This window comes from Rhinoderma darwinii, chromosome 2 (genome assembly GCF_050947455.1).
Source record: "Rhinoderma darwinii isolate aRhiDar2 chromosome 2, aRhiDar2.hap1, whole genome shotgun sequence".
Classification (NCBI taxonomy): Eukaryota; Metazoa; Chordata; class Amphibia; order Anura; family Rhinodermatidae; genus Rhinoderma; species Rhinoderma darwinii.
In genome coordinates, this window is record NC_134688.1 from 64893377 (window position 1) to 64905551 (window position 12175).

The 12175-nt window shown below is 42.9% G+C and overlaps 1 protein-coding gene across 2 annotated transcripts in view; it reads left to right on the forward strand.

The window, feature by feature from the left end:
* The first annotated feature begins 2715 nt into the window (after positions 1–2715).
* Positions 2716–12175, forward strand: part of BRCA2 (BRCA2 DNA repair associated) — a 47791-nt gene continuing 38331 nt past the window's right edge. The window contains exons 1-8 of one of the 2 annotated variants that reach the window (XM_075851702.1): positions 2716–2931; positions 4465–4722; positions 5382–5481; positions 5828–5913; positions 6255–6295; positions 8269–8374; positions 8818–8870; positions 9254–9353. In XM_075851702.1, the coding sequence (XP_075707817.1) occupies positions 2865–2931; positions 4465–4722; positions 5382–5481; positions 5828–5913; positions 6255–6295; positions 8269–8374; positions 8818–8870; positions 9254–9353 (811 nt within the window). In that variant the 5' untranslated portion in view covers positions 2716–2864. The remainder of the gene's footprint in view (positions 2932–4464; positions 4723–5381; positions 5482–5827; positions 5914–6254; positions 6296–8268; positions 8375–8817; positions 8871–9253; positions 9354–12175) is intronic. The other variant, XM_075851701.1, reaches the window with a different exon arrangement.

The following is a 12175-nucleotide window of genomic DNA, read 5'->3' on the forward strand; positions in this document are numbered from 1 at the left end:
GAGTCAGGAAAGATTATAAATTAGATTCTAATTTATAACATTTCCATGTGCTGGTCCCTAGAGGGAGCAGTTCCCAAAATTGCAGCATGGTCACTGTGGTAAAGTAACCTCATTGATTTATGCTGCAAATTTGGGGTGGACACACTCTCCTCTAGTGTCCTCACACAATCCCCCCTCCCTTCATCTGGCTAGTGCCAGGAGAAGGAAGAGTTTGAAGGTCTTCAAACCTCCTACACTGTGTGCCGCCATTTTCTGAGCGACTGCACAGTGTAGGAGGATTAGATACAGGGCTCAGCAGACAGTATCACAATCAACATACACGAACATAATACACACATCACATACACGAACATAATACACACATCACATACACGAACATAAATTACCTGCTCCTGCCGCCGCCACCTCCGCTGGTCTACGCTTCTTGCGCCTTCGCTTCGTTGAACATATGGCCGGAAGTCGCGGCCGCAAGTCGTCATCTTACTGTCCGGCAGCGGCTTCCGGTCCACAAGAAAATGGCGCTGGATTTCGCTCTAGGAACGAGCTTTGTTTTGGTCTGTGTGGGAGCGGCGCATGCGCCGTTCCCACACAGACGGCGTACGCTTCAGAGAATGGAACGGCTCCTGTTCACATCCTCTATGGGGTTGTATGTGCCGTATTCCATCTCTGTATGTGTCGCTAATCGACACATGCAGAGATGAAAAAAAAATGGCAGCCCCCATAGCGAAGTAAAACTAAAAACACAGTAAAAAGTTTAAAGTCACAACACTAGGAAATAAAAATGTTGTTTATATTTTATTAAAAGTAATATAATAGTAAAAAAAATAATTTATGACACCTTCCCTTTAATAGGTTAGGATTGCTTTAAAAAGTAATATATTAATCTAAGTCACAGCTGTTTTGAAGCAATTCTATGTTATGTGTAGAATGGACAATGACATTGTTTACCATAAGGGAGGGGGTGAGCCTTGAAGGGCTTTTAACCCCTTAACGCCGAAGGACGGATATATCCGTCCTCAGCAGCTGCTAGTTCGCGCAGGAGGACGGATATATCCGTCCTGTGATCGCGCGGGTACTGACAGTTTACCCACGCGATCAGCGGCAGGAGCACGGCTGTTATACACAGCCTGGCTCCTGCTGCAACTGCCGGAATCGAAGCACGCGCCGATTCCGGCAGTTTAACCCATTAAATGCCGCTGTCAACAGTGACAGCGGCATTTAATGTGTTTGACAGAGGGGGGAACTCCCTCTGTCTCCCGATCGGCGCCCCCGCAAACAAATCGCGGGTCGCCGTCGGGTTTCCATGACAGCCGGGGGTCTAACAAAGACCCCCAGGTCTGTCTTCAGCATCTGCCTGTTAGGCGATGCCAGAGGCATGACCTAACAGGTTGCCTGTCAGTTTTACACTGACAGGCAATAATGCTTTGGTATACGAAGTATACCAAAGCATTATATATGCGATCGGCACATCGCATAGTGAAGTCCCCTGGTGGGACTAAAAAAAAAAAAGTAAAACCGTTAAATAAAGTTTGTGAAAAAAAAAATAAAAAAAATTACAGTCAAAGTCAAATAAAACTACTTTTTTGCCCCAAAAAGTGGTTTTATTTAATAAAACGGTCAAAACAAATAACACATACACATATATGGTATCCCCGCGATCGTAACAACTTGACCAATAAAATGAACACATTAATTAAACCGCCGGATGAACGGCGTCCAAAGAAAACGCAAAAAACAACGGCAAAATTCTCTCTTTTCTCCCATTCCCCCCATAAAAAATAAAATAAAAGTTCATCTATAAGTCCTATGTACCCCAAAATAGTACTAATGAAAACTACACATTGTCCCGCACAAATCAATCCCACGTACGGCCACATCGACGGAAAAATAAAAAAATTACGCCTCTTGGAACGCGGCGATGCAAAAACAAGTAATTTTTTTCTAAAAGGGTTTTTATTGTGCAAACGTAGAAAAAACATATAAAACCTTTACATATTTGGTATCCCTGTAATCGTGCCGACCCATAGAATAAAGTTAACATGTTATTTACGCTGCATAGTAAACGGCGTAAATTTATAACGTGAAAATTAATGCTGGAATAGCTGCTTATTTTCAATTCTCTCCTAAAATAAAGTTAATAAAAGTTAATCAATATGTTATAAGCATCTAAAAATGGTACAATTACAAAATACAACTCGTCCCGGAAAAAACAAGCCCTTATACGGCTATGTAGACGGAATAAAAAAAGAGTTACGACTCTTGGAATGCGACCGTGGAAAAACAAAAAATAATCCTTGGTCATTAACGTGCAAAATGGCCCGGTCATTAAGGGGTTAATGTTGTGCCCTCTTATCTGCAGTCTCCATTCTCTAGTGAGATAAGAAGTAGAGACAATTAACTTATCCCAGTCAGAACAGGGGCGGAGCTTAAATGTCCCCCAATTCGGTATTCAAATTGGGAGGTATGTCCGTGTAACCCTCATAAAATTGTGTCAGTAACTGTCGATAATGTCATCCGGGACTCCGTCCCTCTAAGGTCACACGCACAGTAGTTTCATTACACAGGCGACATAGACAGCCCCATATTAGCATTGTGGGAAATGTAGTTTTTTTTTTAACAGTAGCTTTGAAAAACGTCGCGAAACGTCAGCTAATGACACCCCGTGTCTTATACAAGAAATGGGCGGAGCTTCCTAAGAGCTGTAACGTGATTGGCTCCGTGGATTCAGGCTGCAGCTGTGAGGCGGCGAGCGCTACAGCAGCGGGAAGTTGAACTTGTATTCCTAGCTGCATTTACCGTGTGCTGTTACCGCGGTTCTGACTGACGGCAGCACCGCACGCTGGATGGACGTCATCTGAAGTAACATGGCTTCTGTACAGCCCGGGACGACAGTCTTCTTCCAGCTGTTCCAGGCGCATTGTAGTCATGCAGGTGCTTATTATGATTGTTTGACCAAGCCAATCAGTACAGCATGCTAGTCATGTACTGTCCTATGCCCCATGGATGGCAGTACTCATGTCATCATATGATGTGATGTGACTTTAGCGCAGTTGTGTCAGACATGTAAGGGGGTATTCACATGCGCAGGTTTTGATCAGGTTTTTTTTTTTTTATTAATTTTTTTGAAGCCCAAAAACTAGAAGTAGTACGTGTCCTGTTCTACTTTCTCCCCCTTTATGATTTACACCTGGTTTTGACATCAGAAACGTTATTTAAAAAAAAATAAAATGCACGTGTGAATAAGGGCTAGTAACTGCTGGGAAAAAATAAAGGTTGCCATCAGTCTGTTGTGCATAAAGTAATTTTAGCGTTTTATAGAGTTCCCCTTTAAAGGTGTTGTCCCGCTTCATTCAGCATCTATGGGAATGATTGAAACAACCAAGGGTCTATTTCCATCGTTCTTATAGACTGTGAATGGCGTGGCAGGCTGGACCACCGCCCCGTTTAGTGTCCTCCTCACTGCGGTTAAACAGTGAGGAGAAATGGGGGAGTTCGGGGGCCTCATGAACACGATCAGTGGGGGTCCAAGCAGTCAATTACTTTAAAACCCCTTTAATTTAGGCACTCTTGTGGGTCTGGCCCCTGGTCCGCCCACCAATATTTATCCTTTGCCCCAGCTATATGACAGAAGATTTTAAACAACATTGATCATACAATAAGGCCTTATTCACATGAACGTGTGCGTTTTTTACGTGTTGCGGTTCCGTGTGTCATCAGTATGTGCTGCGTGATTTTTACACACATGCCATGTTTATGACACGCAGTTTTGAATTTTAGAAAAATAAATTACGGAAGTGCTTTTATTTCTTCCTTATACTGTTGTGTGAATCACCTGCGACACACGGAAGTGCTTCCGTGTGCCGTGCACGATTTTCACGCACCCATTGACTTCAATGGGTGCGTGATGCGCGAAAAACGGCCAAGTATAGGACATGTCGTGAGTTTAACGCGGCGGACACACACTGCGTGAAAATCACGGACTGTCTGAACGGCCCCATAGACTAACATAGGTCCGTTCGACGTGCGTGATTTTCACGCACGTAATACACGTCCGTGTGAATAAGGCCTAAGGGCGAGTACACACTGAGTTTTTTGCAGGAGGAAAATCTGCCTCAAAATTCTGTCTGGAACGGCCATTGAGCGCAGCAGGCATAAAACACAGCGAAATGCGCTTTCTCTGCCTCCCATTGATGTCAATGGGAGGTCAGCGGCGTAAACACCTGAAGATAGGGCATGTTCCTTCTTTTTCCCGCCAGCCGGATTTTCCGCTCGCAGGAAAAAACGCCTCCGCCTCCCATTGAAATCAATGGGAGACATTTTCGGCGGTGTTTTGACGCGGTTTCCGCGTCAAAAAGCGTGTAAAAAAACTCCATGTGAACTGGCCCTAAGTGTTGCATTTGTGCTCTTGGGACCGGACTTCATGGCTACGTTGTGTTTTTTCATGATTTGATTTGGTCCCTACAGACCTGGGACAGATGAACGTGAACTGGTTTGAGAACCTGACCAGAGAGGCTTTACGGCTTCAGCCCCGGCTACGTGATGATGATGATGATGATGAGGAGCAGATCGGGGGCTACCAGGATAACCACCTCTTCAGGACCCCGCAGCACAAGCCGCCACATTACAGCCAGTTAGAGTCGACACCAACTATTTTCAAGGAGCAGCGTTTCTGTTCACCTCTGTTCCTTTCACCAACGAAAGTGAAAACTCGAGTTACGGAGGGTAAGATTTTCTTCTAGCTTTTCTACCAGGGTTTATAATTGCAAAAACAGCAATAGGAAAGTTACAGTGGCCCTTTCTGCCCGATCTTACATTGTGGGTGGAGAGACGCAGGTAGTGCGCCAAGCGGTACAGTTGCCAAGGCAATTATACAGGTCCTGTTCACATTAATAGGACCCGTGCAGGAGACTTCTCAAGCCTGGTATGGTAATATAATCATGTGACTGCTTGCTCTGTGGACTCTCTGTGGACTCTATCTCTCTATTGCCTTGCAGCACTGGGGTCCTGGGTTCTAATCCTACCATAGCAAAATCTGCATGGCATTTGCTTGGGTTTCCTCCCACAGTCCAAAAATCTACTAATACGTTAATTGGCTTCCTATGTCTCTGTGTCAGCCCCATTGAGCGGTAATCTCAGTACAGATTTGCGGAATATGTTGGCGCTATATCCGCAACATAAATAGTTTAGCGCTAATAAATTATGACCATCCCATAGATGCCCTTGTTTATAAACGGAAGGTGATGTTATGCCAGGATAGGATATGCGGGAGGGAATGCATGCCAGTTACGAGTAATAATACAATATCCTTCACAATAAAAAGAAAATAATTAGTGTTCTTGAGGCTACCGCAGAAGGTTATATACATTCTAATTTTTCCCCAGAAAACCTTCGAAATGTGAACAAGACACAGCAGAGTCCTGATGGCACTGCAGTACCAGAGAGTCTCGTCTTTGACACTTCAAATAGATACTTGGCTGACAGGTAAGATGTGGGAATTTACAGTCCTGGCCTTCTGTGGGGACTGTGCCTGGATATAGTAGCAACCACTACATATGGGCCTCTGATACCTGAGGACATATGTCCCCTGATAACATAGGCTTGTCACACCGACTATATATTGGGATATATATATATATATATATATATATATATATGTTACAGATGCCCATGATTTCTACAGCATTGCCACTGCTATAAACCAGAACAACCTTTCTATATACGGCATTGTTTCGTGATATTTCACCAAGTAAAATCTGAACAGACCGTTTTCCAGTCATTTATTTTTGCCAAATCTTCTAACGCTGTACTCTGTTACTTATGTCTGCAGCCCTGTGGTCATGAAAGAGTTCTTTAAGACTCCCTTTGGGGATATAAAATACCTGCGCAGAACACCACAGCAAGATAGAAAGCTTGGTAAGTAAATGTCTTCTCTTTGCGCTCAAAATGAGATGTAGTTTCGTGGAAAAGACTGGCGCTTGGGTTGAATGTGGTATTCATCACTCTTTCTGATGCCAGCTTTCCATTACTTTTTTTTTATGCTTTGTTGCACATTAAAATCGGCAGATGGAACACCAGATACTACCTGGTGCCTCTCAGAAGATGTGATGTAATCCTCAGACAGTGTGCCATATGCAGAGGAATAAGGGCACGCTACACTAATAGTCAATACCACTAGACTGTACACCAGTGTTAGTAAATAAGCCCCAATGTCTAACGAAGTGCCCAGTGTGTGATTATAAACTTCTTTCTTTCAGATATTTCTGATAGTTTATTGGGCACACCACAGTTGATCCGGGTAAGTTTATATTTTACACCTACTTTGCTTTTCTTCTATTCGGTCAGGATCACACACACCGTTTTGGTGCAGTTTTTGACAGTTTTTTTTTAGCCAAAGCCAGAATTGGATCCAAGCAGGAACGGTATAAAGAAAAGACTGATACATCTCTTTTCTGCTGTGTCCACTCCTGTGTTTAGCAAAAAAAATGATCCAAAAACGGCATCAACTATGTGTGTAATTGTCTCAAAACAAAAGCCCCTGTCCATATGCCCTATTAGAGCACATGGCCCTCATATAGGTCCTTGGCGTGTTCTGGTGGACCCGGTCCATCCATTGGAATTGCCAGCATCTAATGCTACATTAGCTAGATATGTCTTCCCCCTGGCGATAACAGTAGATCACCGGGGGTTAGAGAAGCTGACCTGCGGGTACCAACTGATTGCCGGCCCGGTTTCTATTTAATAAATGATCGTCTTTGTGACGCAACCCTTTTAACCCCTTAATGAGTGGGCTTTATTCTAGAGCGCCGCCAAACTACGTCGCTGCTGTAGAATAAAGTAAACAGAGCAGGGAGCCGTGAAATCTCCCTGCTCTCAGCTGCTAGAGGCAGCTGAGGGCTGGGGGCGTCCCTGCTCTGCCGGGTGAGATCGATATTAGTATCGATCTCACCCGTTTAACCCTTCAGATGCGGTGCACAATAGCGAGCACCGCATCTGAATGGTTTTGGAGAGAGGGAGGGAGCTCCCTCTCATCTCACTGACACCCGGCGATAAAATCGCCGAGTGTCTGTGTCTTCTATGGCAGCCGGGGGTCTAATAAAGACCCCCAGGTCTGCCTGCAGCGAATGCCTGCTAGATCATGCCGCAGGCATGACCTAGCAGATGCCTGTCCGTTTTAAACGGACAGGCAGTAATACACTGCAATACAAAAGTATTGCAGTGTATTATAATAGCGATCGGAGGATAGTGAAGTCCTCTAGTGGGACTAGTAAAAAAGTAAAAAAAGTTTAATAAAGTTAATAAAAAAAAAAAGTGAAAAAAAAAATGAAAAACCCAGCTTTTCCCCTTACAAAATGCTTTACTATTAAAAAAAACTACAATAAAGCAAAAAAGTTACACATATTTGGTATCGCCGCATCCGTAACGACCCCGACTATAAAGCTGTTACGTTATTTAACCCGCACGGTGAACGCCGTAAAAAATAAAATTAAAAACAATGGAAAAATTGCTGTTTTCTGTTAATCCTGACTTAAAAAAAATGTGATAGAAAGTGATCAAAAAGTCGCATCTACTCTCAAATGGTACCAATAAAAACTGCAAGTCGTCCCGCAAAAAACAAGACCTTATACAGCTATGCCGACGCAAAAATAAAAAAGTTACAGCTCTTCGAATGTGACAATGGAAAAATCTAAAAAATGGCTTGGACATTAGGGCCCAGAATGCCAGCAGGGGGAAGGGGTTAATTATCATTGCCATTGTTTTGAAAGCTGTAATTGTTTTTGTGAAATTAGTTTGCTTTCTATGTTCAGGTCCTCCAAAAATATTATAGTTCTTTTGAACTTTCGTTCAAATAAACCTTTTAATAGTGTACCAAAAGCCATAGTACACAACATGGTATATAGGTTTTGGTCTACATTCATATTGCTGAGGTGAGACAGAAAATATTTCTTCCTCTCCAGAGGATATGCCAAAAATGTGATAGTTAGTGGTCCCACCTATCTGGTGAACAGAGGTCTCATGTACCAGTGGTGAAATTCAAGATGGCTAAAGGAATGGAAGATGAACCGTTCTCTCTCCATGTCTATAGGGTTTAGAGAGACCACTAAGCAGTATGTGGTCAGCTCTTCTCATCTTCCACTCCATTTGCGGCCGAGCTTCTTGGACTAAAATTCGGATCTGCACTGAATGTCTTTGTCGTAGTACACCTGTGAGATAACGTGCTTGGCTTCAGACGGCTCTCATCGCCAACACTTTTCTTTTATTATTTTTAAGAACCAAAACTCAAGATGTATATCAGAGAGTCTTGGAGTAGAAACAGATCCCGAGATGTCTTGGTCAAGTTCGTTAGCTACCCCGCCCTCTCCAACTTTAATCATTGGTAAGAAATAGACAAATGTGGGTCACTTTATGAACGTATCGGCATGGCACTGTATAGTTGTAAGTACGTGTGTCCAGTATAGGTAATAGGCGGTATGGTGAGATGGTGGGAACATTATGCGACGTGATTTTCATCGATTGTGGGTAATAGTGGCTTAGTCATAACATATCGGATAGATGAGAATCAGGAGGAATATTTCATGCCATATGTGATTCTTGTGTCACGGGATTTTTGTCTAGCTAGTTTTTCGGGTCACACATTTTACACTATTGCAGAATTTGTGCGTATGCTGGCGCTATATAAGCAACAGGAAGTGAATATACATTGGTAACAACAAATGTTTGTGTAGGGAGGCACAAATAATCTGGTATCTGCAAGCAAATACAGTCCTGAAAAAGTTTGATGTAATGGTGTCACGACTTTTTGGTTTTGCTCCTTTGTAGATCAAGCTGAGGAAGTTTCTAAACCACGGATATTTGACAAAGAAGATGTAGTGGTAATTTTTGAACATTTTTTTTAAATTTTTTTTTGTAAATCCGTTCTTCAACATTTGTTTTTTAACCATTATTAAAATTCAATGAGTTATAATGTTTTGGTGGCCTACACACAAAATAGAATTGCTATTGATTTGTGCACCCAAAATCCACAGCGGAATACAGTACTAGCCATGTGGATGAGACATCTATTTAGAATCCACAGCAAAATCTGCACCTGAAACATGTAAATTTTGCTGCGGGAAAATCCACAACAAATCTGCCATGTGTATGGGTGTCTTACAATAAGAAGATAGAAAAGAAAGTACATGCAACACATTATTATTAAAATGAAACATTTTTTCACCGACACATGTGTAATCCCTACTTTTCTTATTACTTTTAGATTGTACGGAGTCTCTTCTCAAAGATGAATAAAGGGTCAGAAGCTGTATCCTCAGCTCCCCCACCTGATGGAAAGATTGACAGTGACCGCACAAAGTTTGGTGGGTACTTTGCTAAAAGTATAAAATAACATTAAATGCTATGGGCACCTTTTTTTTTTTTTTTGGCTGTCACCACATTGTAAGTGGCCTAACTTGTACATAATGTGATCGGCGCTGTAATGTAGATTACAGCAGTGTTTTTTTTATTTAGAAAAACGATTATTTTTGACAGAGTTATGACCTATATTAGCCTTATGCTAATGAGTTTCTTAATGACCAACTGGGCGTGTTTTACTATATGACCAAGTGGGCGTTGTGGAGAGAAGTGTATAACGCTGACCAATCAGTGACCAATCGGCATCATACACTTCTCCCCATTCATTTACATAGCAGCATCGTGTTCTTACTAGAACATGATGTGCAGCCACATTACACACACATTAATGTTAATCAAGTGTCCTGAAAATGAATAGACATTACCTTCAGCCAGGACGGGATGTGTATTCAGAATCCTGAGACTTCTCTGCACTTCTCTGAGTTACAGCACAGCAGGCGTAGTCTTGCGAGATTACGCTGTTGGCTGTCATTTACAGCGGGATCTTGCTGTGCTGTGCTGTAGTCTCACACAGATGCTACAGAAGTGGTCAAGATTCTGAATACACATCACGTCCTGGCTGGAGGTAATGTATATTCATTGTCCGGACACTGCAGTAATGTTATAGTGTGTTTATGTGGCTGCATATAGTGATATAGCTATATCGCTATCTGCAGTGTAAATGAATGGGGAGAAGTGTGTGACGCTGATTGGTCACTGATTGGTCAGCGTCATACACTCCTCTGTACAACGCCCACTTGGCCAAAAAGTAAAACACGGCCAGTTGTCCTTTAAGAAACTCATTAGCATAAAGCTAATATAGGTCATAACTCAGTCAAAAATTATAGTTTTTCTAAATAAAAAACTGCTGTAATCTACATTACAACGCCGATCACATCATGTACAATATAGGCCACTTATAATGTGGTGACAGAACCTCTTTAAGGGCTTTCTGCATAGTGCAGTGCTGGGAGAACAACTGAACACAGTGCTATCAGCATGATTCAATTCTTTAAGCTTTTCTAATACAGCTTCTATGTATCCTGTATACATAGGAGCTGTATCGTTCACTATACGCTGAATCAGTCGGCAAAGTCAACTGACGAATTGACTGAGAGCGGGTACTGTGTGTCTGACAGACAGGATCACCGTAATATCGATCACATCTAAGATCATCAGACGTGAGCGATATTATCGGTATCCTGTGTGTGTGTCACACAGTACCCGCTCTCAGCTAAGTCGTACGTTCACTTCACTGATGGATTCCGATGATGGCGAACAATACAGCTTCTATGTATACGACGATGTGGGTGGGTGTTTTTTTTTTTTTTTATATTGGCCCAGAACAACTATCCTAAATCTGTGAGCACGTCTTCAGCCTAACAAGGATCACCGTAAAACAGGACCAAAGCATATTGATTTCAAGCTACTACGGGACTACTGTCCCTGTAAAACACTGTTTTACATGGACACAGTAGTCCTGTAGTAACGAGGAGCGCCGTTCACAGCCAAAGATTAATTTTGCTCAGCTGAACACTTGTGCACCTTTGTTTCAGCAACGGTGGGGATCCCACCTGGACCCCCACTGATCCAAACTTATGTCTCTGTGACATATGAACAGTTTGAAAGTACAGTCTCTCTTTTTAAGGCTTTTCAGTAAGTTTGGAGTTAACCTTCACCAAGTACAGTAAAAAATAGTGTAGTACCGTGTTAGCCAGAAACAATATGTAACCTTCAGAAATGCTACATTGTTCAAAGTGTGTCTTCCATTCTGGATGAACTTTATGCGTGCTGTGTGTATACTTGAGTAATATCAGTAATTCCGACAACATTGTGCCTGTATGATCTCTTTTTTCAGCAGTCTCTGCAGGCTCCATCTTTAAGGCTGGGTTCACACGACCTATTTTCAGACGTAATGGAGGCATTTTACACCTCGAATTACGTCTGAAAAAACGCCTCCAATACGTGGGCAAGCATCTGCCCATTACTTTCAATGGGCTTTACGATGTACTGTGCTTACAACCTGTCATTTTACGTGTCGCTGTCAAAAGGCGGCGCGTGAAATTACAGCCTTGTCAAAAGAAGTGCAGGACACTTCTTGGGACGTAATTGGAGCCGTTTTTCATTGACTCCAATGAAGAACAGCTCCAAATTACGTCCGTAAAAGACGACACGGAAAACGCGCGTACGAGCAATTACGTCAGAAATTCAGACGGCTGTTTTCTCCTGAAAACAGCTCCGTAATTGCAGTTATGGTGTGCACATACCCTTATTGTTAGTTTTTCTTGAGCTCAGGTCTGGGTAGGGGCTGTCACTAGCTGCTATGATGTTCTCCCACACTCCAAAGCACTTCACCCTGTCCCCAAGCCCACAACCCACAATCTTGTGCCTGGTTCTAATGAACTAGCAGACGGTCCTCATCGGTGTTCTGGGTGAGCTCCTCATGTTCTCCAAGCCTCAATACTGTGGACAATTACCTGCTCCTTCATGAGACATGAGAACTATTTGATGCAGCCCTTGCAGCGGGTATACAGCATTATACCGAAGAATTTACCCTGAAAAGACTGATCCATTGTAGTTCTCAATAAAGCGCTGGTGCGTGCGTGTGCGCGCGCGCGCCTGCCTGCCGCCTCCCCTCCTTCTGAGACTGAAAGCTCCGGCCTCGTAGTTGTGGAGTGCAGAATTTCCGGACAGTAACAGGATTACAATGCACTAGTCAGGTATAGGGGGAGAGAGGTGTATAATAATAATAAGTGGAGAAAGAGACCGGTTTCCTAAAACAAGCTAT